The sequence below is a fragment of the Ostrinia furnacalis genome, unplaced genomic scaffold (genome assembly GCF_004193835.3).
Source record: "Ostrinia furnacalis isolate ACB-3 unplaced genomic scaffold, ASM419383v2 OfSCF1638, whole genome shotgun sequence".
NCBI lineage: Eukaryota > Metazoa > Arthropoda > Insecta > Lepidoptera > Crambidae > Ostrinia > Ostrinia furnacalis.
Window position 1 is genome coordinate 418,602 of NW_021131877.1, and position 26,721 is coordinate 445,322.

A 26,721-nucleotide genomic window follows, 5' to 3' on the forward strand; every position below is an offset into this window, starting at 1 on the left:
ATTGGTCAATCCAAAGAAATAGTAAATTAACACAAGATTTCATTGGTGATCACTTTTTCACTACATGAAAAAGTCCAATGACGTTTAATTTCTCTAGATGTCAAATATCATGAAAAGGAAAACATATTTGTCAATGGAAGGCGGTTGAATGTTGTGCGTTTATTTGTTTATTTTGAGAAATAGAAATTAAGAATAACACCGGCTAATTAGTACGTGAAAGCAGAAATAAAATAGACAATCACAATGCCGAGTGAAATGATAACATTGCAGCTGGGCCAATGTGGCAATCAGAGTAAGTTTTGACCTACCCACCTAACCATTTAATCAATTCCTTACTTCGAGCCCTAATTCATGTGTTTAATTTGCAGTTGGCTTTGAATTTTGGAAGCAACTATGTATAGAGCACGGTATATCGCCTGAAGGAATCCTTGAGGAGTTTGCATCGGCAGGATCCGACCGCAAAGATGTGTTTTTCTATCAAGCCGACGATGACCACTACATCCCAAGGGCTGTGCTGCTGGACCTGGAACCTCGTGTTATACACACTATCATGAACTCTCCATACGCCAAGGTACATTTAGTATTACCAAAGTTTCTAAAAAATGGGATTAAGCCTACAAATTGACTGCTTTTGGAACATAACTATCATGTTTTTTGCTAAGACAAAGGAATTACTATACTTACTTTGTGTTTTTATTGTTTAGCTATATAATCCAGAGAATGTTTACTTATCAAAACATGGAGGAGGAGCAGGAAACAACTGGGCATCCGGTTTTGCTCAGGGAGAGAAACTCAACGAAGAGGTTTTTGACATTATCAACAGAGAAGCTGATGGCAGTGATAATTTGGAGGTGATTAATTAACTATGTACCTATGAAATTCTTTTAATTATTACTAAGCTCTTGAATTTTAAAATAATATAAATTTCTGTGATTATGCTCTCCAAACTAAAAATGAGTACTGATTGATTACCATTAGTAACCATCTTCATTCAGTCCATTCCCCTTCCATTAAAAAATTGGGTGGTGCCTAAGATAAACCCAAAATATTGCAAATTGTCCCTGACACTATTGAAAAAAAAAACATACGAAAGAAAAGAAAATCAGCCCTATCTTTTAATAATAATAATAAATAAATCTTTGGACAATTTCACACAGCGCCAGCTAGCCCCAAAGTAAGCAACTTAATGCTTGTGTTATGGGTGCNTAAGTTATTTTAGTAAAGCAAATTAAATTGAACGGTGTTCATTTGTTCATGTTTGCATTCTGCGAAGAATAACCTGTTGAGATTTAAAATCAATAAAGAATAGATAGAATATGGTCAGATAAATTAAATAAGTTTGGTGATCATGCCCGAGTAACCTCTTGGCATTATTTTGGAGAAAAATTAATAATTAGTTTTATCCAAGTAAATTGAAGTTAAGATCTGTGTTGTGTAAATCAGTTTTAGTATCATGATGTTTCTTTCATGATATTGAGTACTACAAGATGAGATAACATCGAATATTGTGCTTAATTATTGAGTAATTGAAATTAAGTAAAGCAGCCAGTTATGCAGTTGAGAATGTGGTATATTTTTGGTATTCTTATAATGATTGATACTTCAATTAATTATTATTGTTAAACATAATTATTGTGTACTCATGGTTACTGTAAGACACATTATATTACACCATAATGCTATATTTGAGTAACNATTGAACATGTGGTATATTTTTGGCATTCTTATAATGATTGATACTACAATTATTGTTAAACATAATTATTGTGTACTCCTGGTTACTGTAGATGTAAGACACATTATATTACACCATAATGCTATATTTGAGTAACAATAATGTTAATAAGTTATTAAGTTTCTCCAACTTATCAATTAATTTCTGCTGCCAGTAGTGATTTGGGTTGTATCACTAAAATTGAAAATTAGTGTGGGTGATTAAAATTTATCCAATTTTTAATTTTTATAATTATTATAATCTAAAAAAAGATATAGAATGTGGTACATTTCACTTAAAGAGTATTCTTGTGTACCAGCCATTATTGTTGGTTATTCTTCCCACATGGTAAAAATGATTTTAATCTTGAGGTTATTTATTAGCTGCTTAATAAAAAGGTTACTGGTTGTAGCATGTTGTGTGTGCATATTTTTAGATTTGACTTGAGTTTTAGATATGGTGACTTATCTGTCTGCGGGTTGGCCCTGTGGTGAGCAAATCAGTCAAGCACAATACCAGAGTGAAGCTTAACACTGTGACTGAGCAAGGGTACTCCACATAAGNCATGGGTCGAATTGAGAACCTCCTCCTTTTTTGAAGTCGGTTAAAAATCATTCACGCATAGCATAGGTCAATTCGTTTGCATTTACGTGAATGGTCTAATTTTTATTTAATGGATGTTGGCGATTTTAAAGCCTTGTGAACGCGACCATAATTTAATCCTGTTCTCTTTGCTTATTTCTTTCAGTAATAAATTTCTGTTCGATGCTGATTGGTCAATTCAAAGAAATAGTACAAGATTTCATTGGTGATCACTTTTTCACTACATGAAAAAGTCCAATCACGTTTAATTTCTCTAGATGTCAAATATCATGAAATGGAAAACATATTTGTCAATGGAAGGCGGTTGAATGTTGTGCGTTTGTTTGTTTATTTTGAGAAATAGAAATTAAGAATAACACCGGCCAATTAGTACGTGAAAGCAGATATAAAATATACAATCATAATGCCGAGTGAAATGATAACATTGCAGCTGGGCCAATGTGGCAATCAGAGTAAGTTTTGACCTACCCACCTAACCATTTAATTAATTCCATTTCGAGCTCTAAATCATATGTTTCATTTGCAGTTGGCTTTGAATTTTGGAAACAACTATGTATAGAGCACGGTATATCGCCTGAAGGAATCCTTGAGGAGTTTGCATCGGCAGGATCCGATCGCAAAGATGTGTTTTTCTATCAAGCCGACGATGACCACTACATCCCAAGGGCTGTGTTGCTGGACCTGGAACCTCGTGTTATACACACTATCATGAACTCTCCATACGCAAAGGTACATTTAGTATTACCAAAGTTTCTAAAAAATGAGATTAAGCCTACAAATGACTGCTTTTGGAACATAACTATCATGTTTTTGGCCAAGACAAAGAATTGTACTATACTTTGTGTCTTTATTCTTTAGCTCTACAATCCTGAGAATGTTTACTTATCAAAACATGGTGGAGGAGCAGGAAACAACTGGGCATCTGGTTTTGCTCAGGGAGAGAAACTCAATGAAGAGGTTTTTGATATTATCAACAGAGAAGCTGATGGCAGTGATAATTTGGAGGTGATTATTTAACTACCTATGACATTCTTTCAATAAATAGCTCTTGAATTTTAAAATAATATAAATTTTTGTGATTAATGCCTAAGAAAAACCCAAAATATTACCAATTGTAATTGACACTATTGAAAAAAACCGTACGAAAGAAAAGAAAATCAGCCCTACCTTTTAATGATCCCTAGTTCTTATTGACGCTCAAGTTATCAGGGAGTTTTTGTATCAATAATCATTCTTTTGTTGCTAGGGTTTTGTGCTGTGTCACTCGATAGCTGGTGGTACAGGGTCAGGCATGGGCTCGTACATCCTGGAACACTTGTCGGACAGGTTTCCGAAGAAACTTGTGCAGACGTACAGTGTGTTTCCTAATTTGGATGAAATAAGGTGAGATAGATTTGATAAGCTTTTTTTAATAAAATTAAAATTAAATTGCTTATGTGCTATTGATGTTGTATAAGCTATATTGTCATTGTAATGCCCTGGAAAGGGCCTATGTATTGAATAAACTATTTTATTTTATTAATTGTAAAGATTCATCAAAATCCTTCCAGTAGTTATTCCATGATGGAGGAACAAAGATTAATAAGTCAATTAAAATTTGACTTCATTTACTTAGTTTAGAATGCCAATGACTTTCATGCATAAGGGCCTTGCCACACTGGGGGATTATAAGCGTTTTCAAAGCGGAGCGGCGACGCAGCTGCGCTACGTTTCCACTTAGAGTTTTCGCCTTGTGTTCGCGTCTTCGCCGCTCCGTTTTGAAACCGCTTGCAAATCTTGCAATCCGCCAGTGTGGCAGCACACTAAACAACAAATGGTGGCTAACTTATTTTCTAAACGTTTGCAGTGACGTAGTAGTCCAACCATACAACTCGCTTCTCACCCTGAAGCGGCTGACGGAAAGCGCCGACTGCGTGATGGTGCTGGACAATACAGCGCTGAACCGTATCGCCAGCGACCGCTTGCACATACAGAACCCCTCGTTCGCTCAGATCAACACATTGGTGTCTACGATCATGAGCGCCAGTACCGCCACATTAAGGTAAGTGTACGAGAAAAAGTCTACAAATCTCAATGATGAAAGAATCGATACACCAAAAGATTTATACACACTTTATTTATTTATTCCACACATTTACGCCGTCATGACTGGTAAGATCCAATGAGATAGTATAACTTATCCGCACTTAACCGCCTCGCCTCGTGGTTAACAGCGCGCGAAAGGCGATGTCAGCTCGTGAAAGGCTATACGATGTTGACCCCTATCTGAGTTGATAAGTCTGCTATGACCTTAATGCGACACACCATACAATATGTGTTAGAATATTAGACGCGTGTGCCGTGCCGCGCAGCGCCAGCGACGATCAAATTATTTCTGACCTTTTACTAATAAGTATGTCACATAATGTCGCGGGAAGAGCCTGGATGCGGGCAGCGCAGGATCGTTCATTATGGAAAACCTGGGAGAGGCCTTTGTCCAGCACTGGACGTCATTTGGCTGAAACGAAAATGTCACATAATCATTTACATGATTGCTTCATAGGTATCCATCATACATGAACAACGACCTCATCAGTCTGGTCGCGCCGCTGATCCCAACACCGCGGCTGCATTTCCTGATGACGGGCTACACTCCTCTTACAGCAGACCACGAATTAAATACTGTATGTTATATTGAACGCTTCTCTTTTGCATTATGTCTAGAGTCTAGACTGTAATTATTTTTCAAATATTTTTGTAATGTATTTTCTTTTAGGCGCCGAAAATTCGAAAAACCACTGTCCTCGATGTGATGCAGAGACTGCTACAGCCAAAGAACATGATGGTGTCCCTAAGTCCTGACAGAACAAATCAGCACTGCTACATATCAATACTGAATATTATACAGGTACAAAAAGACTAGTATTAACTAAGACATTTTCTGTTGCCGCTTTTAAAAAAATCCGGCTCGAAGAACCATGTTTATTGAGGTCATTCATTTTAGTAAAAAAAATAGTGTTATTGCTTTGTTTTATTTTATTTATTACGGTATACCAACAACATTACATACAAAGTAATTACATGAAAATCTTACATATAGATGTTTAGTGTGTATGCATGCCAATAACAGGTACACACAGCTTTGGCTAATATACTTAGTTTATTTCAATTAATAAGTATTTATTTGAATGTATTCTCTCTTCTCCAGGGCGAGGTGGACCCATCGCAAGTGCACAAGTCGTTACAGCGGATTCGCGAGCGGAAACTTGCCTCGTTCATCCCGTGGGGCCCGGCCTCCATCCAGGTGGCCCTGTCGCGTCGTTCACCGTACGTGCACGCCTCGCACAAAGTTTCGGGCCTGCTGCTCGCTAACCACACGAATATTTGCTCGGTAAGTTGTTGTGGAGCTGGGGAAATTATGCTACTCTTTTTCTACACTTTATCTATTCGCTGGGTGCGAAGTACTAGGNAATACACGCATATTATTTTTGTGCCAAAAAGGCGCCCGCTCAGCATTAATCGAGCCACGCATTATCTGGATTTTTATTTTCAATAAGCTATAAAACGAGGCTGACTAACCGTCCCAACCGCCTTGCTGTGCATCCTAGACGCTATGAGACGACTAAAACAACGGCAAATTCTCCTCGACATGGAGGGCCAGAGTTAACCATGAAGAGATTCTGCTCTCATCTCTATCTATTCAGTCTTCCGGTCGATTGCACTGTCGTATCATGGAGAAAAAGAGAAAATTCATCACGACGCATCCACTCGCCAGTAGACATCTACATGACGTCAAAAGTTTCATATCCACTACTAAGGTCCCTAAAATCCTTATTTCCAGCTGTTCGACCGCTGCCTACAACAGTACGACAAGTTGCGCAAGCGCGAGGCGTTCCTGGAGGTGTTCCGCAAGGAGCCGATGTTCCGCGAGTCGCTGGAGGAGTTCGACGAGTCGCGCGCCGTCGTCGACGACCTCGTGCGCGAATACCAAGCCGCCGCCACGCCCGAATATGTGCATTGGAACCCGGGTGAGTGCAACAGCTGTAGCCTTATAGCTTCGGCAGATCAAACGCGGGTCAGAAGCAGTGCGGGTCAGTTGCAGCGCGGCAGTTGTAAAAAATACATTCGTCAACCGCTTTCAACGCGCTGCGCTGCATTACTACCGCCCTGCCTCCGGTGAGTCATGCTAATATGGCCGCCATAGTAATACAACAGCGCGGGCCCGAGCTCGCGCCGCTTCTGTCACGCTCCCGCGCCGCCTGGTTTGTCGTTCGGCAGTTGCAGTGCAGCACGATTGGAGCGCGGGCCCGCGTTCAAATTTTTTGTGACACACTTCAAAGAGTTTCTTGTATTACAACTTGCGCGGGCCCGCATTCAAACAGCGCTGCTACTGCCCTGCGTTTGGTCTGCCGAAGCCTTGATTCACGTAACAAAACTTCAACGACAACAAATCGCTGAGTTGCGATCCTATCTAGTAATCGTTCTATCGAAATGACCCTTATGTAAAGTCCGGTCGCCGAGCACGTAGAATTTCGTCCAATGACCCCAAGCTACCCATCCTTATCGCTCGCGCGTAATTATATTGCTGTCGTGCTCAGCGACCGGACTTTATACGGATTTAGAACTGTTTTTCAATCAAAATACGTGAATTAGGCCACTGGGAGCGTAGTGTGAGATTACGTCGAACATTCGATATCGACTGCGTTAATTTTATTTTATTTATTAATGTAGATTTAAAAATATATAAATGTAGATTTTAGTTCTTGAAAGTTTCCGCTAGGGGCGTTGTACAATCCATCATACATCTAACGTCACTTTTTTACGCAGTTTATATTGAAGGCGTTTGACGTAAACTCACATTACGCCCCCATATTAAACTATCACTGATTTAGGATCCAGAAAATTGATATCAGTCCAATCAATCCAGTAGATATTTTAGTTTTATGGTGGATCCATACAATTTGAAGCTACAAACGAGTTGTACCCCAGCGACCGGCAGCAACATGGTGCCGACCGATGGAGATCCAATTTATTATAAACTCATGTGTTACTTTTGTAACCTACAAATACTAATACTTCTGAATATTCTCACTTGCAAGGTGATAGTTCTGATCAATTGACTAACAAGCGATTTATTTGTTTACAGAGAGCAGTCAAATATAACAGATGATGAAATGATTAATATTGGGACTAAGATGTAACGAGAAGAATAGTATTCCAGGAAGTGAAGAGGAAAACGAGAGAAGTTGAAAGGAGAACACACTCACAGTTGTTATTTAAGTTTTTGTTTATCTATTGTGCCATTTTTAAGTTATTAATAATCTCATATTGTTACTCGAATGCTCTCTAAAGTGTAAAGTAGAAGTACATGCAGGAAGTTAAATAAAAGATTTTGCTTTTATTAAGAATTTAATTTAATAATCGCTAACTCTTCAACATTCCATCTGTTTCATACACATAATTATATCACTTGTGTGAACATACACTCCGTGGTTTGTACATGACGTCACTGTCTTTCTATGTGCTTTCTTTTATTGGGATATTTTTTGCAAGATATATTCCAGAACAAGTTTTGAGATTGAACTCCATGTGATTATAAGTAGATTGTCATACTGCTGTGTTGCAAAATAACAAGGATAATTAATATCCAAGTAAACATGATAGATAGTAGTATAAATATTTGTGCTTTAGGATGCACAGTTGCTGGCTTGTTGGTTTGAACACCTTCATTTGGATGACAATCTATTAGATATCACAATAAACGAGAAAAGTATGATATACATCATTAATGATGCATACTAATATTAGGTCACTTGATTTGACACTTGTCTTTTATTACAATTACATTATAAAAAAATAAAATTCCCTTTACACCTATTGTTTACGTACTAGCTATCATAAAACTAGTAGTGTATCCCGAGGTATCGCACTAGAGAGCAGACCTATCAGAATCCATACATTTTTACACCTTCAACAATTTTTATGTACAGGGACCAAATTTTGATCTATGCCAGTATACTTAAGAATTATGTATGTAATATAATAATTATTGTTTTTATTTATGCTATTGTTATTTATTTTATGAAAGCATGAAATTGATTCATTTGACCCAGTTTAAAATGTCAACCCCTTAATACACCCTATATCTAATTACATGGCATTGTGTGGTATGTTCGTAGAATGTGCCTACATTTGGCTGCCGTATTAGTATGAATTTTAGGCTATGTACAGAAGATACCATAAATTAATGTAAGCATACATGTTTTACACAATTGAACTTCTGTAAAATGTATGATGGTATACCAAACCAACTCTAATTTGGAATCAATTTACAATATCTGGCTGTGCATTATCAATGCTATCAATGGCAAGCACATTGAGACTTCACGAAATCTATGCTGATGACAGCCAACAACAAAGTTCCTCAACTAACACAACTGCAACATTGCAAGAATAACATAAACACACATACCCAACATGCAATATTACACCTAATTGCTTTATACAATAACAGTTGTTCTTAAAAAGTTTTGATAAATTTCAACATACACTACTTAATTATGATGAAAAAATCAAATCGAAATAAAGTTTCAGTGCCCAAGTGTATGTGATGAAAACAACTAACACAAATAAACTACTGAAATGGTGTTATAATTGTTAAAATTAAAAGCGATGCTTAAGTGCGATGCATTAGCAAAATTAAGTTTGGAATAGTAACATTAGTGATTAGTTGCAGGTCCTCGTGCCTGCAGCGGGCGGGCGAGGCTAGGAAGTCTGACTCGACTGCTGGAATTTAGGCTGGATGATGGAAGTTTTCCTCACTGGCACAGTCTCAGGGGTGGGGATGGCATCACCGGTCGGCAGCTTGGCGGGGACTGCGGGCGCTTTGAAAGGAGCAGCAAGATTTCCAGGTCTCTGTTTAGCCATTTGATAATCTCCAGAGTCAAAGAATTTTTGCTGAAAAATTGAACAGGGTTGTAAGTGATGGTGATGTTTATTATGTATAGCATTTATTACCTGATGGTATGAAAATAAATGTATTATTTTATAAACAAATTAAGAGAACTTACTCCTTTAGCCAGTCTTTTCTGCAGGAAAGCCGAGTGTCCTCCTGGACCTCTCCCAAGCATTGCATTTGGGAACTTTGCCTTCAGTTTTGCTTCTTCTAGCTTCTCCAATTCTTTTGGCTGAAATTTATCAATAATTAAATACATACTTCTGTACAATTTTCTCGCTTTACTTCTATTTAAAATAAAATATTAAAAGTAACTTACATCTTTTGGTGGGTCATTTTGATCTGGTGAATCACTCATTTTGCTGCCTGAAAATAAACAATAATATTTCGGACTTCAATACCTATATTTACAATGTCACAATATGCAAACAAATTATCATTTTAACCCAATTTTATTTAGGAAAAGTCTAATGTAATTTGAAAGATCTTTGATATTACATACATCACAATTTAGTGGGGAATAATAAGCTTTAAAACTAAAACAAATAGCTTTCATCTGAATGTTAGTCTTTTGAGAACATGATGACAAAGATACCTACATAATTTAGAAAAACAATGACATAATTATATATTTCTAATTAAGATGTTTCTTCACTCAAAGTTTTGTTTACACTTAAGTGTACATAAAGCGAACACTATAGAAAAATAATCCAAAATGAGAAATGAAATGATAAACATGGAAAACAAGGTAGGTGTATTTTGTAGTTTACCCTCTCTGTAAGGTCGTCAGATAGTCATGCCACAAATACTTTACAGTAATTCCCAAGGAAATGTTCTTACTAGAGAATTCAAAAAGATGAAAAATAATAATCAGTAACAGCCGTACACCACACACCACGAGCAATAAAAAGCAAACATACTTTTTGTTCTTACAAGTTGAAAGTAGTTTACCTTGAACTTCGTGGATTAGTCAAACTGGTAGGATTTTATTTGATTTAACTAAACTTCACAATCTTCTTTGTAAAATCACAAAATTACTGGTGTATTCAACAAAACTATGATCAACAAATCGAATTACTCTCGTGATTTTCAAGTAAAAATGGCGTTTGAGAAAATATTGCCAGCATAAAAAATCTAACGTATTCTGACGTTAGGTAGAGCTCAAGTGAGCTCACGAAGGCTGTGGAAGGGTTGATGTGAAAACTTTATAGAACCTAGTTGGACCGAAGCTTTTAGTTCTATAGGTTGGCAACAAAGTTTGTCTATGACTGTCTGTCAGTGTCATTGTTGTCATTCGTTTTCAGCGCAATTTTCCACTTCTAACAGCACAAGTTCAATTTTATTGAAATTTCATAATTTTATTGTGGTTTCGCGCTCATAATATATTTTTTTCGTGATGGAATGGACAGAAGAAGACGTTGAAGAAGATATAGACGGGTGTATACACAGTATACATGTCCGTAATTTCTTTTGCCACGATAATTTGGAAATAAATTTGAATAGAAATGTAAACTTTATTGTTGGTCGTAATGGTAGTGGTAAAAGTGCAATTTTAACGGCTTTGGTTGTGGGGTTGGGCGGCAGAGCCTCTGCTACAAACCGTGGGAATAATTTACATTGTAAGTTATGTTTACCTTTTCTGTGTTCCATTAAAGAAGTTATGTATCAAACTGTTGCTTTGTATTTGCAAACAAACGTTTGAAACTTTTGTATCATAATATTGGGTCTGATCAACTCATCAGATTTGTCTCATATTTAGGGAATCTACTATGTACTATGAGTAGTCTTAGTTTAAAAGGATGCCAACAATTTAAAAGTCACCCTGTAGATATTGGCTTGTTACTACTTATTTTAAATACCATGCAACTTTGTGTTCATGCAAAATTTACCATAATTACCTATATTGTGACAAAAACATTAATTACATATGTTTCTTATCCCTTGTCTGGTACCTACAGCTTTCCTAGCCATGTAAAAAAAGGTTATGTGTCTCACTGTACAATAATTATATTCCAGCATTTATTAAAAAAGGGGCTAATTCCGCTACAGTAGAGATAAAAATAAAAAACAACAGTCCAAAAGCATACAAGCACAATGTATATGGAGATTTCATCACTATTGTCAGAAACATCAATGCTTCTGGAGGTTCCAGCTACAAAGTCAAGTCGGCTACAGGTGGGTTAATTCTCTTGTTCTCTATGATGTCTGAAAGTTAGACAGTCATCATAAGATGGTCTTTTAGTAGATCTTAATATATTATTGTTTAAAAACATTTATTTTATATTTTCTTGATAAACTGTGTTAATTAAAATATAACATACAATTCATTATCCAGGAGAGGTCATATCAACCAAGTTTGAAGAGGTCAACTCAATAATATTAGCACATGACATACAAGTAGACAACCCAATCTCTGTCCTGAACCAAGATGATGCAAGGAGTTTTCATGCCTCTGACGCAAAGAAGAAATATTCTTTGTTTCGAAAGGCAACAAATCTTGATCAGACTGAAATCAACTATGTGAAAGCACTTGAAAATTGCAACAAAGCCTCTGCGACTTGGAACAGAAAAAATGATGTAAGTCTCTTCACAGTTATAAAACCCTAATCCTTAAGTTTGTTGATGTTTATTACAGTAGAATCCCTTTAGTACGTCGTCGCTTATAACGACCGACCACTTTTAGCGATGTGTGTGCGGCGCAAAAATTATTCTTTAGTACAACTTAATATTATCACTTACCATCAAGTGAGATACAGGCCAAGAGCTTCCTCGTTGTGGATAAAAAAAAATATCATCGGCCTTGAGCGTGAATATAATCTGATTCTACTGTACTTTTTTTCCACATCTTTTTTTAATTTCCAAACCTAGGCCTGTCAAGAATTGGAAAAGGAGTACAAAAAGTGGAAGACCAGTCACGAACAACTACAGTCCCGCGACGAGATTGAGGCACAGAAGCAGGCTTTACAAAATGAGTACTACTGGAGCGAGATAGCGGACTTCGAGCGCGAGGCCGCCATGGTGCAGGCGCAGTATGACAAGCAGCAGGCGAGGGTCGACAGGCTTGTGGAGAAGTTGGGGAAGATGAAGGACAACTTCGGGAACAATAATGAGGCCTTGGAGTGAGTAATTTTTTTGAAGTTATATGTGTGATTTCACAATTTATTACTCATGCTGGTGGTAACGAATATTTTTTTCTATGAATCTGTATTATCAAACACAAATAAGTATGTTTGTTTTTGATGAAGATATTCTGAATTCTGTGTCAACCACTCTATAGGATTTCCACAATGTAGTCATTGGTAGGTTTATGAAGCACATGTGTTCATGACTACATACATCATCACTACTAGATCATTCGTCCATCGACTGGGAGGTCTATTACACGCCATTCAGCCTGTGGGCGCAACTCAAAAACTTTTCTGCTATCTGCTATAATAAACTAAAGAAGAAGATGTTCTTGATGTATATTCAATCTACCTTACCTCTTTACCAGGGCATTAAGGACCCAAATGGACGAGAAGACCCTCGAAAAGACAGCCCTTGAACAAGAGCTGCGCGCTCTAGAGACGCAAGTTCGTGAACTACAGGTGGAGCAGCGCACCGCGCAGCACGCCGCCTCCAAGCATCAAGAACTCAAGGCCAGAGAGGAGAGGAAGGTGGCCGATATCGAGCGGGAGATCAACAATGTGGAGTGAGTATATTGTGGACAGATCTTGAACAAGAGCTGCGCGCTCTAGAGACGCAAGTGCGAGAACTACAGGTGGAGCAGCGCACCGCGCAGCACGCCGCCTCCAAGCATCAAGAACTCAAGGCCAGAGAGGAGAGGAAAGTCGCCGACATTGAGCGGGAGATCAACAACGTGGAGTGAGTGTATTGAAGACAGTCCTCAAACAAGAGTGTAAGGTCTAGAGACGTAGGTGTGTGAGCTACAGGTGGAGCAGCACGCTGCTTCCAGCACTAACGGCCGAATATTGAAACACTACTTAAATCTGTCACTCAGCTGACGGGCTCCTAAATTTAAGTATCCTTCAATTTTATAGCCTGACCAGGAACATAAAAACCCTGGCTTAGAGGCGCTACAATTGCATTTGATAGTGCAACACTGGGTACAGTCGTACCTGTATTAAATTAATAGGCTAACTTTATGTATCCGGATTCAGGATTATAGGCTTATTTAATATTTTCATAAATTAACAAAAACGTATTATATTATAGGTTTAAATAAATTAAGGCGATTAGTGTCCTCAATCCGCGTGAAATGGTCATTTTGTAAAGCCTACTCCTCTTTTACTGCTGGACAGAAATAGTTGAAAAAAATATATGTTATACAACAGTTCAAGGACTACATTTGACACGTTTGAATTTTTCCTACGTCTCTTTGTTGTGGATTAAAAAAATAAATACGGGACATCGATTTTTTAATTCAATTCCCTACTCCTCCCAAACGGCTACGTTAATTTTAAAGATTTTTGCACGAACAGATTAAGAATTCTTTAATCTTTAAATGACACGTTGCGTTTTTCAATCGAACATTACTTTCATTCATAAATTTTACTTTTGATAAATTCCGAACGTTTTGCTGTTGAGGGGGCCTTCGCGGGGTGCGGGCGGCAGTCGGCCGCTGGCCTTCAGACGGGGAGGTTGTGTTACTCGCTGCAAACTGACATTAGCGATCAAAATGATTTTTTTCTTTGGCTGAGTTGCACCACCTGACGTGACCTAACTTTGACCGTAGCTTTGGCGATAACCGGTGTTTTTTTGTATGGAGTTTGACAGATATTTGACTTTTGTCAAATTTAAAATAAGATGGTGCAACCCAGCCTTTGTTTGACAATATATTTTATGTCAGAGTTGTTCATAGAGTACGTTCAGTCAGACGATACGATTGAATTAAGGCATGCTTGGACGCTATTATCTACCTAAATAGAATCTATTAGTGTAAAAAAATCGACTCCAAAACAAACTGCACTAGATAAGTAAAAGTAGAAAATATATTCCGTTATTTATTTACTAGGTCAAATTTATACCATGATTTATATTTCGGTGGCAGCACTGGCAGCCTACGGTTTGGTAATATGGAACAACGTGGAGTGAGTATTGTAGACAGCTTTTAACAAAAGCTGTGAGGTCTAGAGTCGCAGGTATGCGAGCTGTAGGTGGGGCAGCACGCTGCTTCCAGCACTAAGAGTTCAAGACCCGGGAGGAGCGGAAGGTGGCTAATATCAAGCGGGAGATCAACAATGTGGAGTGAGTATATTGTAGACAGCTCTTGAACAATAACTGTGAAGTCTAGAGACGCAGGTATGCCAGCTGTAGGTGGAGCAGCACGCTGCCTCCAAGCATCAAGAACTCAAGGCTAGGGAAGAGAGAAAGGTGGCCGACATTGAGCGAGAGATCAACAATGTGGAGTGAGTATATTGTGGACAGATCTTGAACAAAAGCTGTGAGGTCTAGAGACGTAGGTGTGTGAGCTGTAGGTGGAGCAGCACGCCGCCTCCAAGCATCAAGAACTTAAGGCTAGGGAAGAGAGGAAGGTGGCCGACATTGAGCGGGAGATCAACAACGTGGAGTGAGTGTATTGTAGTTAGATAGTTGGACTGATAGCTAAAAGGGTGGCAGTTTCTTTTGAACACATTGATAGGATTTTGAATGCTAAGCTCTGAATCAACTTGTCATTTGAAAGGCCGGCGTCTCTAAGCTGCGCGTCACTCTACCTATTCGCACTATGCAGCAACCCTAGCTGTAATGCCGCTCTAATGCAACAAACTCCGTTAAAAATGTAAAAATATCTGCCTCGCGCAACCCAGTGCTGCTCAAGTGCACATCTCCACCTTGTCATTTCAATACTCAATACTTTATTGCTTCACCACATTAGCATTTAGCTCTTACAATTCAAGCAGATCAATTTTTCTTACGATATTCTTTCTTCCTAGCTCTGGCAGCTCGGCTTCCCGTCGCGCCCAGCTAGAAGCGAAAGCGGAGCGTGCTGCGAGCGAAGCGCAAGCGGCCCGCGCGCGCTACGACACCGCGCACCACGACGCTACACAGGCGCGTGCTCATCAACAACACGTGCAGCAGCAGTACGATACTGCCGTCGCGGCTGCCCAGCGTGCCAGGGACTCTCTCAGTAAGTGACGTCACCACTAGTGAGCGCGTTGAAAAATGTATGAAAATTTTAGTTCTTGAACGTTTCCGCTAGGGGCGCTGCACAATCCGTCATACATTAAATGACATTTTTTGACGCGCTCACTAGTGAGCGCATTTGATGTAAACTCGCACTAGGCCCTCAGTTTGCCACACAACGCGTAGGCTTCCCGAACGAACTATGACACCGCGCACCAACAACACGTGCAGCAGCAGTATGATACCGCCGTCGCCGCTGCCCAGCGCGCCAGGGACTCTCTCAGTAAGTGACGTCATGAGTAGTTAGCTACGAAAGCGCACTACGCGAGCGACTTATGCTATACCGCACACCATAACGACACGCAAGCGCCCATCAGCAACACGTGCAACAGCAGCATGATACTGCCGTCGAGGCCGCCCAGCGCGCCAGGGACTCGCTCAGTAAGTGACGTCACGATTAGCTAGCCACACAACGTGTAGGCTTCTCAAACGAACTATGACACCGCGCACCACGACGCCACGCAGGCGCGTGCTCATCAACAACACGTGCAGCAGCAGCATGATACCGCTGTCGCCGCTGCCCAGCGCGCCAGGGACTCGCTCAGTAAGTGACGTCATAAGTAGTTAGCCACACAACGCGTAGGCTTTCCGAACGAACTATGACACCGCACACCACGACGCCACGCAGGCGCGTGCGCACCAGCAACACGTGCAACAGCAGCATGACACCACCGTCGCAGCTTCTCAGCGCGCTAGGGACTCGCTCAGTAAGTGACGTCATGAGTAGTTAGCTACACAACGCGTAGGCTTCTCGAGTGACCTATGACACCGCGCACCACGACGCCACGCAGGCGCGCGCCCATCAACAACACGTGCAGCAGCAGTATGATACTGCTGTCGCGGCTGCCCAGCGCGCCAGGGACTCGCTCAGTGAGTGACGTCATGAGTAGTTAGCTACGAGAGCGCAGGTTGCCCGAGCGACCTATGCTATACCGCACACCATAACGACACGCAAGCGCATCAACAACACGAGCAACAGCAGTATGATACTGCTGTAACGGCTGCCCAGCGCGCCTGGGACTCTCTCAGTAAGTGACGTCACCACCAGTTAGCCACACAACGTGTAGGCTTCTCGAGTGACCTATGATACTGCGCACTACGACGCCACGCAGGCGCGCGCGCATCAACAACACGAGCAACAGCAGTATGATACTGCCGTAACGGCTGCCCAGCGCGCCAGGGACTCTCTCAGTAAGTAACGTCATTATCACGTCACGCTGGGACACTTACCATAACTAATCAGCAGCAGCTGATACGACGCGCGCTCTACTGCTTTACCTCTACTACGCCTCGCCAAATACTGATGTCAGCTTTATACCCCTAAGCTCAGCGCGTTCAACTAGTTCTTAAGCGAGTGGCTTAAGCGCTACTTGGCGAGTGACATCAGTTCCTTACCGTTTAGCTAAGAGGGCTCAATCAGTTCACTTCGCAACGCGCAAGCGGCTATCCTTGCCCCAAGTTGTGAGTGACGTCAGTTCCTTAGCTGAAAAACAAAAGAAAAGCGTGAGCGACCTGAGAACCCTGCACTAATTAGTGACGTTAGTTTTATACCCTTTAGCTTAGAGAGTAAACCTCACGCGCACGTCAGTCTATATCGCGTGCGTAATGTCATTAAAGTTGCCTGTATTAATCGTGAATTTAGTCCCAAACACAAATGCATCTTTGGACTTACGAACTAAGGTTTACTTTTCCCTACACAGNACACGGGAATGACGCTCGCCTCCACAGTAAGGCCACACCACCATACGGCCTCCCTCTGATGACACCCGTTGACGTGTCCACTGCAGATTTACCAGTGAACGAAAATTCCGTATGGATAGTACCCAAGTATGGTATATCATCAGGTAACAGCCATGTTTCTTGAAGTGCTATTACATCAACTTCACGACAAAGCCTTCTAATGCACTCAACAGAACGATAGATATTTTTGCAATTAAAACTTGCAATTTTCGTAGTGTTGTTGTAACTCATACTATTTTGTCTAGGTATCCTTTGCTTGTCTTATGATTGAAGTTCACAAACCGGCGATAGGCTATCCCGTCTGGCCAGAAATCATCCGTAAGGAATGTATCCAATTTATGTTTTGGGATATAAATCTTATAAGCATCGTAATCTTTATTCAATTTCATAGCCATTTTTTCCAACGAAATTGTGATACCAGATTTATTTTTTATATAATTGCTTATGTCGCTTTCGGTCACCTCCTTAGAAACATTATAGATATAAATAGGTGTCTTTATATCTGCCGCTTTGAATTTCACATCTGTATCAACAATAGCTTTTCCTCTATTTCCGATGAACCGATTACGCAACCTCTTTTTCTGTACTCTAATCCAGTTTTCATCCGGGTTCTGAGATTTCCAAACACCACCATGAGCGACTTCTGCAAAAGATTTCCCATCCGCATTATTCACGCATTGCGAGGCGGGCGAGGCGGCAGTGTGTCTCGGTGATACGACGGCCGCGGCCAACGAGCTCTGCGTCTGAGTCATCTCTCGGGCAGCAATCGTTGATGTTCGTTTGGGCTCGGCGCGTTCGCTCACAACCGTTACGGATAAATCAACTGCGGGTGGAATATTCTGCTGTGTTTGGATATTTGTTATGGTACTACCCTCCGCTGGCAAATTGTTAACCTTTTCGGTAATTTGTTGCATCAATGGCGGTGAATGACTTTCATTATCAACATAAGACATATGAGGCAATCCCACCGGCCCACTATTATATTCGAAACTATTCAACAGACATGCACCCCGCTTCATATTGACTTTACGATAACTGCCAATATTATCGGAGTGATCTGCTTTCAACATCTCAATATCAGATCTCAACGTTTCAAACTGTTTCACTGTCGCGTACTCTTCAGCAATTCTATCTAAATCGCTGCGNCCCTACAAGTTATTTAATCTACGTCCTTGTCCCTTCTGTGCAGTTCTCCCCCTTCTGGGGCCTGTACAACACACCACGTGCAGCGCTAGCGGTCCTCCTCCTATGCCAGCCGCGAATTCACGCAGCCTCCGAGGAGACGAGATCGGAGTACCAGGCGGGTCTCTCGGGTACGATTCCCTGAAGCAAAGCTTGCCGTATCGTATCCTTAAGAAAAAAATGTCATTGCTTATTATAAATAAGCACACCTGACCCTAACTGTACTTGCTTCCATGCTTGAAAAACAAATGGCATTTCCAAGCTTTTGACAAAAAGACAGAAGCTATCTTCGGAGTACTCATACAATTCAAACTTAATCTGTGCATAGAGTGAAACATAGAATGGTGCATGAGGGCAAATTGTTGAGGGCCAAACTCTCATTCCACTTAGTTGCGTCTTCAGTCCCTTGGCTGCTGAAAGCTGCAACTCCTGTCCATTCTTGTGCTCTCCATATTATTTGTTATCTTTGCTTTCTTTTCTTCTCCGATGGAGATTGTTGAGCCAGGAATCCTTTTTGCCAACTCCCAAGTGGAACGCCTCAACCACGTAAAGAAGAGGTTTCAACAACGTAGTGGCAATGCTCCGGCGCTATCGCTTCCGATTAGAAAGTGGTTCGCCGTCAGGCTTTCTTCATATTGGGATCTGCGGTGATGTGGGTAGGTGGACGCGAGTTTATAATATGCTCCACTTCGAGGAGGAGTGTGTGCTGGACTTCTCCTGGTGGTGATCTCTCCTTAGGCTCCCATGTTTGGATATCCAGGTTGGATGAATCTCCATGTGATTCCCTTCTTTGTGAGGCAGTCTCTTTTAATTCCCTGTTGGCCCCCACGAAGTTGGTTCCATTATCGCTGAATATTCTTTAGCCTCCCTCTTGCGTGCAGCCATTTTTCGGAGGGATGCTGCAAACGTTCGGCCGGCAAGTCTCCGGTAGGTGGTACTTGAGGCTCCCCTTTGTGGACTTCGCACCATTGACACCCATGTGTGATCCATCATTACCAAAAATTCCAATATCTTACAGCTCACCAGTAGTCTCCAAATAATTTCTGCGTCACTTCGTTGATCACCGTCGAAGAGTTGCAATGGTAGAACTTCTTGTAATAATACCCTATGACGAGCAGGCAATCTGACTTTTCCCGTCGAGTATTATCGGGTTGGTCCATCCTTCTCCCGAACCTCTCTTCTTGGTGCGCGTCCTCAGCTTCAGGATCCGGCGTTGATCCAGGTAAACGTCGATCTTCTTCAGTCGGCTAGATTTTTCCAGTGGCTTCTCCTTCCTTCAGAAGGGAATTCTCAAGGCAGCAAATCTCCTTTGCTTCTCTTGATGAGAGTGTAAAGAGATCATCCGTGCTGTCTGTCACATGATCTATGATGTGGCGTGTAAATAGCCACACCAGGAATAAAAAAAATTGCGGGGAAGAAAGATGATGCGGGGGTCGGCTGGTGACTCCAAACAACTCAAAAATACAGCTGCATAAAACGGAAACCACCAACCTGCGGATCAGAAGACGGAGACCAGGCTTCGAGGGTCGACCCGTCGATATTTCTTGCGGTTTTGATTATTTCAATATCTTCAGCAAATATTCAGCGGATTTTTCATATTTGACTTAGTTGACAGACGTTTCAAGACAACAGAGTTTTTTCTTAATTTTCCATAGAGGTTTTTCGCGAAGGTTGGCTCCTGCGAAGGTGCTGGCCCCGAATCCGATAAACAGATTAGTGGGAAACCATCTCATGCAGCTAGATAATTTGAGAGTTGGAGCCACCGAAGAAAAGGAAGAGAAGAAAGTTGGACATAGGCCCAACCACGAACTCTTCTGCGTTTCTGTTTTTCACGTAAATTGCAGTAGCCGGTGAGGATGTGGCCCCGAAGATTAACGAGGTCATTCTGTATTCTTGGGGTGGAGCTGTCCTGTCGCACCCCCGCCAGAGGTACCGTAGAGCGTCCCGGTCCTCTGGGATGATCTTGACCTGAAGAAACATTTCTGCAATGTCTGCAGACACCGCTACCCGGTGCTGACGCATCTTCATCAGCACACCGGGTAGGGATTGCAGGAGGTCGGGCCCGGTGAGAAGTGCGTCGTTGAGCGCCATACCTTTCGTTTTCGCCGCCGCGTCGTGCACCATCCTGATCTTTCCCCGCTTCTGAGGATTGAAGACCGGGAAGCAGGGCAGGTACCATTTCTTGTCATTGTCGCTATTGACGGGCGCGAGTTCTGCGTAACCTTTCTCCACCAGGGCCTTCATTTGCTCGATGACCTTGCCCTTGACTTCTGGGTCCTTTTCTATCTTCTTTTCGGTGGCTTCCAGCCTCCTGAGGGCGTAGTCTTTGTTCTCAGGCATCTTGATATCTTCGTTTTTCCATAACCCGGTTTGGAAGCGTCCGTCCATTAACCGTGTGGTTTTTTCTTTCAGTATTTTCAGTGCTCGGGCTTCGGGGTCGTTGAGAGGCAGCTTAGGGGCAATCGTCAAGGCCTCCAACGAGAAGAAGTGCTTGAGGTCCATGTTGAGGCGTTCCTCGCTCTCAATCTCTTGTGTAAAGTGCACTCTGTGCCCGACGGTGCGACTGCACGCGCCGTGTAGCACCCAGCCGAGCGGTGTAAGCGAAGCGATAGGTTGGTGTCGCTTACCGATTCTCTGCTCCTGTGCGACGAGCAGGTGCCAGTTGTCCTGGCCGATCAATATTTGCGGCCGCGCACTATGTAGCACTACACTTTCTTGTATATCACGCAGATGTTCACATCTCACTATATCTTCGATTTTGACACTTTGCGGCGACAGCTTAAGATTCTGGATGGTGCGCGCTCGTATGCGGTGTAGCTTGCACTTCCCAGACCGGTTGATGGCGATGTTGAGTCTCCTGGAGGCGGAGGTGTCCACCCGCGCACTTCCGATGGCTTCTACTGGAGAGGCTCCCGCGGTCCGCCTTCTTTCTTTTTCTCCTTCGTCGATGAGCGTGATTGTCGACCCGTCGTCGAGCAGAGTGTGAGTGTTGATCTTCTTGCGCGGGCCACGAATCTGCACAGGCACTATCTTGAGGAAGACAAGCCTTCCTTCATTCTCTACATAATTCGATACGAAGATAGTACGAAGAGAGCAAAGTGAAAGATTTATTTCTTTTTAATTCTGTCCTTGACAGCTTGCGTGCCCTTCACCGTCCATGTTGAACCGACGACTTCACTGTGCTACTTCCTTTTGGCGTAATGGAGCGTACGATGGTGAACACTATCATATCCGTCTATATTGCACTTGTTCCTTTTACAATTGTGCACGCGCGCGGAAGCGTAGACACTGAAAACATCTTTTTCCTTCGCTATGTCACACCGTTGCGACGTATCGAGTCTTTCTACTTATTGCACCCCGCGAAACTATGTCCCGCCCGTACCACTGCACAACACACAATTTCTGTCTGTTTCACTATTTTGTCGTGATCACTATTCACCGTCGTGTCCTCAAACTTCTGGCCGTTGAACGTCTTCTGGTTTCTGCGGCCGGGCACGTGCCGACGCCGTGAAAAAAGGGACGGGTCGAAGGGGAACGCAGTTGGGCGTAAAAGATTTTAGTTGTTGTGGTTGTAAAAGCCAGCTAACATGTGCTCGACTATGCGATGCACCTGTTGGATGCAAGAGTGTTTGGCTCTAAAGTCAAACTGCTCATCATTAGCCCTTTCGGACCCGCGCTTAAACTAGAAAGAAATTTGTAATTTTGGACATGAATTTCAGGTAATTTAGGGCCGCAGATTACGAATCTGCAATAATTTTCCAGATTTTCCGCCGCCATCTTGGAAAATTCATATACCAACAATTGTATCAATCTGGGCCCTTCACTTCCTACATACAATTGTGAGGGTCAAAATTGTAAGGGTTTTTGAAATTTTATCAATGGCATGTATTCCGAAAAACGTATTTATAACCAGTAAGGAATAAACAGGTTTAATTTTTATACCAGTATTTGCCATTTAATATTGATTTGTGGGCAAAAACATCTGTTCCATGAGCTCAACAGTAAACATAGCGCTCGAAATAATTCCTATGGAGTTTTAATATCTCCTGGATCATGAACAGCATCTCCTGGAAGATGTTGACGATTGAAGGGCTTCGTCTGCTATGCCGCTTGCATACTCAGAGGTATGTATCGTCATTAATGTCTGAGCCTTCATCAGAAGAAGAGGAGTAGTTCATCTGAAGTAGTCGAAACTAGCTTTTGTCGTTGTCATCGCTCTCATCCCCAGATGCATTGAGCATCTCTGCGATAGTAGCGTCGTTTAAAATCGGAAACATGGTGTGGAAACCATGAAAAATTAATAATTATGAGAAACTTAAAATACGCATAAGGTATTGTAGGGCCCACGTCGATACAATTGTGTCAGTAAAGTTCGTTAAGCTATTACGACAAAGCCTTTGCTTACAAGTAGTCACTGTTATCACAAAAAGATGATATTTTTAACTATTTGTCTAATCATTAACTTGTATATTACTACAATTACAAAATAAAATCATAGTAGGTACTTTCTTTCGCCAAGTCGGGGAGCGCAATCAGTCATGAACTGTACAGGTTGTAACCTGCTCACCAACTGCGCTTCGGACAAAATTTGCACGGGAGGTGAAAGAACGCATCCCGCACAATCGTACGATACTCAGCACATCCACTTCCTATGTAAAACTAATGAGATAATCTCGATTTTGTAACCCGCACAATTGTATTGGAGCGGTCCGAAAGGGTTAGTTCATATTGCCTGAGCCAATGTTCCGTTAAACATAAGACATGAATATTCAATTCTTAGATAAATAACTCAATTTTCCAAGTCTTTGCTGGAGAAGCCTTGTATATTTTGATGCACTAAATTAAAACATTGAAATGTTTTTGTACCCGGATTTTGTATGCTAGAGTTGTCCTCTATAGTCTGATGATGTAATTTAAATTATGATTTGGAAGAGATTCCAAGGGTCGAACATCCATGTTCTGCTCAATAAAAGCAGTTTGGTTAGCCAAATTAATGGCTAAATATTTTATTTAATATGATAGCGAATTCGCTATAAGTCTTTTACAATATTTATTCAGATAGTATTTATCTGTTGCCAATATAAATTTATTTTTTAAATAATTGTTTGTCAATTAAATGGAATTTCCATTTATTATAATATGTCAATGTATTCAATGTCAAGTTCCATTTCTATCTAAAACTAGCTGACCCGGCGAACTTCGTACCGCCTTAGCGTAGAGATTTTCTTAATATTTTTTTCCGTAAGAACCATCCTTGGACTTCCACAAACATTTAAAAAAAAGAATTATCGAAATCGGTTCAGCCGTTCACACGTGATGCCGTGACAACGCGAAACGGGTTTCATTTTTATATATATAGATTATTTTCCTCCTGTGGCAAGCTTCTACTGTAGGGGAATGTGAACAAAATTATTTTATAAATTAAGTGTTTAGTAGGTCTTTTTTGCCTACATTGCCCAACAAATGACTAATAGGAAGCACCAGGTAAACAATGTGTGCCGGACGGTATGGGGTTGCAACCCTGTGCGGACCCTTGATACCGTACGCCGACACGGCGCGATGCGGGGTGCAGCGCGAGCGGGAGAGCGAGACGAAGGGGGCGGGGAGCGCAGAAATAATAACTCGGGCGGTTGAGTCTGTGACCGGTTCCTCGGAGCAGTGGAGAGAGCTTGGTGTTGTAGCTTGTTGAGGAGAAAACGCGGAACTGTCGGTGCCCGGATGGCATCCCGATATTTATTCACTTTCATTAGAGTAAGAAAACCTCGTTGCCTCTCGCTCTAATGAGACAGCAAATCTATCTCCCTCTCTTTCTAATTTAGACCCCCCCCCCCAGGGCGGCAATACCGTATAGAGAGCCCGTTTTTTATCTATCCAGTGACCTAATTATTCATTACTACCTTTACTATTTCTTATCAGAATCTAATTAGCTCTTCCACTATTCTTTGGAATCTATGTTTATTTATCTTTAGGCAAACTTCTTATTATTCGATAGGTAAATGAAGGTACACAGGTTCAGGGTTAATTACAAATTAAGAATTTGTACACGAAATAGGGCTCATTTGGCCACACTATTTTACATTAATTGCCTTTATGGCTAATGAAGACTATTATTACTTAGAAGTAAATTACTATTTAAATCTATACATATTTATCCTCCTAATTTGAATATTATAAATACGATCTGTTAACCATTACTATGTGAAATTACCTATTTAATCGTTATACATAAAACAAAGGGCTATTAAACTATACATTTTAACTGTTTTCTAAAATAAACTATTTTTTATACACCTCCAACATCACACATACGCCTACTAATTAATTATTAAAGACTAGACACATTACTAACTGAGAACCAACTAAGAGAAAGTGGACTGTATTACGAAATTATCGAATTTTAAACTATTTAACTATATAAAACGAAATAAAAACGATACAAAAATTAAACAAAAACGAAACAACTATTTACAACTATTTTACGGTACGATTATGTTTCTATTCGGAGGCCGTCTGTCGTGCACACAATGGTTGATTACACTTTGTCCCAAGTAACTATCAATCAATTTGGCCCATATCTTTTCAATATTTTTAGTTCAGGTCGTCATGAGCGATCCACATACGGGGTGTTTGGCGTCATAGGTCCGCGCGGGGCTGTTCAACGCCGCGTAGGACGTTGGGGCCGTGGAGTTAGACGAGGCCGGCCGAGGAGCTACGTAGTCCAGGTAGTCCTCGTCGGAGACCACCTGGGGGGCCAGCGTCCCACTCGGCTGGCTGCCTTCGGCTGTCGTGCCTGATCGGCCCTCCGAGGAGAAACGGGCCGAGGAGCCGTGGGCGGATGGTGATGCGGGCGCTGAGGCGGACCCGACCGGGGATGCGGTAGGGGTCCGCAGGGTGTTTTCCCCGCGGTATCCCGGGACATACCTCTCTATGGGCGATATCTGTGGCTCCGGTGTCGTTGCCCTTTGCTTCGGCGAGGGCCCGACTCTGGGTCTCTTCTCCTCGGAGAGCGACCCCTCCGAGGAGTCNACCGGGGATGCGGTAGGGGTCCGCAGGGTGTTTTCCCCGCGGTATCCCGGGACATACCTCTCTATGGGCGATATCTGTGGCTCCGGTGTCGTTGCCCTTTGCTTCGGCGAGGGCCCGACTCTGGGTCTCTTCTCCTCGGAGAGCGACCCCTCCGAGGAGTCCGGGTGGTGTCTGGGGCGGCGGTGGCTGTCGCGGCTGGGGAGGGGGGCGGGGGGCCCTTGCTGGGTCGCTGCGGTCGGCTCGCGGCTGAGCGCGGCCGGGCGCTGCCTCGGTTGGCCGCTCGTGGCGGCGGCGGCGGGCTGAGCGGGCCTCGCAAGGGGCCTCTACGCCGGCTGGCGCTGTGGGGGCGGCACTTCCTCGCCGTCCGACATTTTGCAGGACTGCAGGATTTCGGTATTCGTGATATTCGCGGGTCGGCGAATAAAAGGTTTTTGTGAGGGTAGTCGCGGTGTACGAGTACCTCCGTGATATTTTTGCAAATATTCGGTGGGTACTCTCCGATGTCAGCCTACCCTCACTTGCACTGTTATTTTCACGGCACAACACAAAAGCGTCTCTGTCGCGGGTAGATGCGTCCAATTCGCGGGAGAGGGATGGCGATATCGCTCTCGACACTCGCACACGCACTCGCGACGGCGGGACTCTCGACGCCTACGGCGGAGACGGGCGCGCGACGCGGTGGTGCTGCTTCGCACCGAGCTGGAGGGCGCGGCGACGGGTCTCGACGCTTCTGCGGAGACGAACTGCGGCGCGACTGGGTGGGTGGCTTGGGCGAAGGTGGCGGAGGGTATCGCGGCGGATCGGCTCGCGCGCGGGTAGAAGCCGGGCAGAGGGTCTTCGACGCTTCCGCGGAGCCACGCTGCTACACACGACTACTGCGACTACCGAGTGCCGACAGAGAGAGAGAGGGGAGAGCTATCTATCTATCTGGTCTTCGATCTCCTGGCCGGTTTGGGCATCGAGCTGACGCTCATAGCCCGTGCTTGTTCTCGCCTGGACACGTCCAGGCAGTGACTGGTACTTTGTACTTGAAACCTAGCTTAGGTATTAAAATTTAATTTTAAAAGTTACTGGCCTGGACGGTTCCGGCCAGTCTGCGATCAGGTCCCGGGTCCAGATTCTGGTTCAGATCTATGTAATTTTCTATGTCGATTTGAAGGATCTCGTTCCAGTCTGATTTTATGTTAGTCCAGTCCTCCGTGTCTTCGTCTTCCGGTTCCGGTTCTGGTTTCGGTTTTGTTTGTACCATCTTACGGTCGTGTGTTAGGGTTATGTCCTTAGCACGTCCTCTGATCACCGTTATCTTTGTTTGTCCGTCCGTTTTCTTTTGCGAATACAT

The 26,721-nt window shown here is 42.4% G+C and overlaps 4 protein-coding genes across 6 annotated transcripts; 2 read left to right on the plus strand and 2 right to left on the minus strand.

Moving 5' to 3' along the window:
- Nucleotides 1-118: 118 nt before the first annotated feature.
- On the plus strand, nucleotides 119-7,543 carry gammaTub37C (gamma-Tubulin at 37C). 2 transcript variants are annotated; one of them, XM_028305157.1, is made up of 10 exons: nucleotides 119-292; nucleotides 369-571; nucleotides 705-851; nucleotides 3,564-3,700; nucleotides 4,164-4,358; nucleotides 4,860-4,980; nucleotides 5,073-5,204; nucleotides 5,505-5,687; nucleotides 6,138-6,324; nucleotides 7,443-7,543. In XM_028305157.1, exons 1-10 carry the CDS (start codon nucleotides 244-246, stop codon nucleotides 7,457-7,459), a joined length of 1,371 nt encoding a protein of 456 aa, XP_028160958.1. In that variant the 5' UTR covers nucleotides 119-243; the 3' UTR covers nucleotides 7,460-7,543. The 2 variants fall into 2 exon arrangements, with proteins under 2 accessions (XP_028160958.1, XP_028160960.1); XM_028305159.1 differs by lacking the exons at nucleotides 119-292; nucleotides 369-571; nucleotides 705-851 and adding exons at nucleotides 2,470-2,769; nucleotides 2,844-3,046; nucleotides 3,176-3,322.
- Nucleotides 7,544-7,751: 208 nt separating this feature from the next.
- endos (endosulfine alpha) lies at nucleotides 7,752-10,369 on the minus strand. 2 transcript variants are annotated; one of them, XM_028305162.1, is made up of 4 exons: nucleotides 10,203-10,369; nucleotides 9,571-9,617; nucleotides 9,367-9,483; nucleotides 7,752-9,253 (listed from the first exon to the last, which is right to left on the minus strand). In XM_028305162.1, the coding sequence occupies exons 2-4, from the start codon at nucleotides 9,607-9,609 to the stop codon at nucleotides 9,062-9,064; spliced, it is 348 nt and encodes a 115-aa protein (XP_028160963.1). In that variant the 5' UTR covers nucleotides 9,610-9,617; nucleotides 10,203-10,369; the 3' UTR covers nucleotides 7,752-9,061. The 2 variants fall into 2 exon arrangements, with proteins under 2 accessions (XP_028160963.1, XP_028160964.1); XM_028305163.1 differs by lacking the exon at nucleotides 10,203-10,369 and adding an exon at nucleotides 10,022-10,045.
- A 166-nt stretch (nucleotides 10,370-10,535) lies between these two features.
- On the plus strand, nucleotides 10,536-15,386 carry SMC6 (Structural maintenance of chromosomes 6). The gene is made up of 6 exons (XM_028305187.1): nucleotides 10,536-10,870; nucleotides 11,268-11,426; nucleotides 11,587-11,828; nucleotides 12,120-12,370; nucleotides 12,745-12,942; nucleotides 15,185-15,386. Exons 1-6 carry the CDS (start codon nucleotides 10,648-10,650, stop codon nucleotides 15,384-15,386), a joined length of 1,275 nt encoding a protein of 424 aa, XP_028160988.1. The 5' UTR covers nucleotides 10,536-10,647.
- A 9,563-nt stretch (nucleotides 15,387-24,949) lies between these two features.
- On the minus strand, nucleotides 24,950-26,631 carry LOC114353270 (serine/arginine repetitive matrix protein 1-like). The gene is made up of 3 exons (XM_028305189.1): nucleotides 26,454-26,631; nucleotides 26,010-26,244; nucleotides 24,950-25,691 (listed from the first exon to the last, which is right to left on the minus strand). Exons 1-3 carry the CDS (start codon nucleotides 26,629-26,631, stop codon nucleotides 24,950-24,952), a joined length of 1,155 nt encoding a protein of 384 aa, XP_028160990.1.
- Between the last annotated feature and the right edge of the window lie 90 nt (nucleotides 26,632-26,721).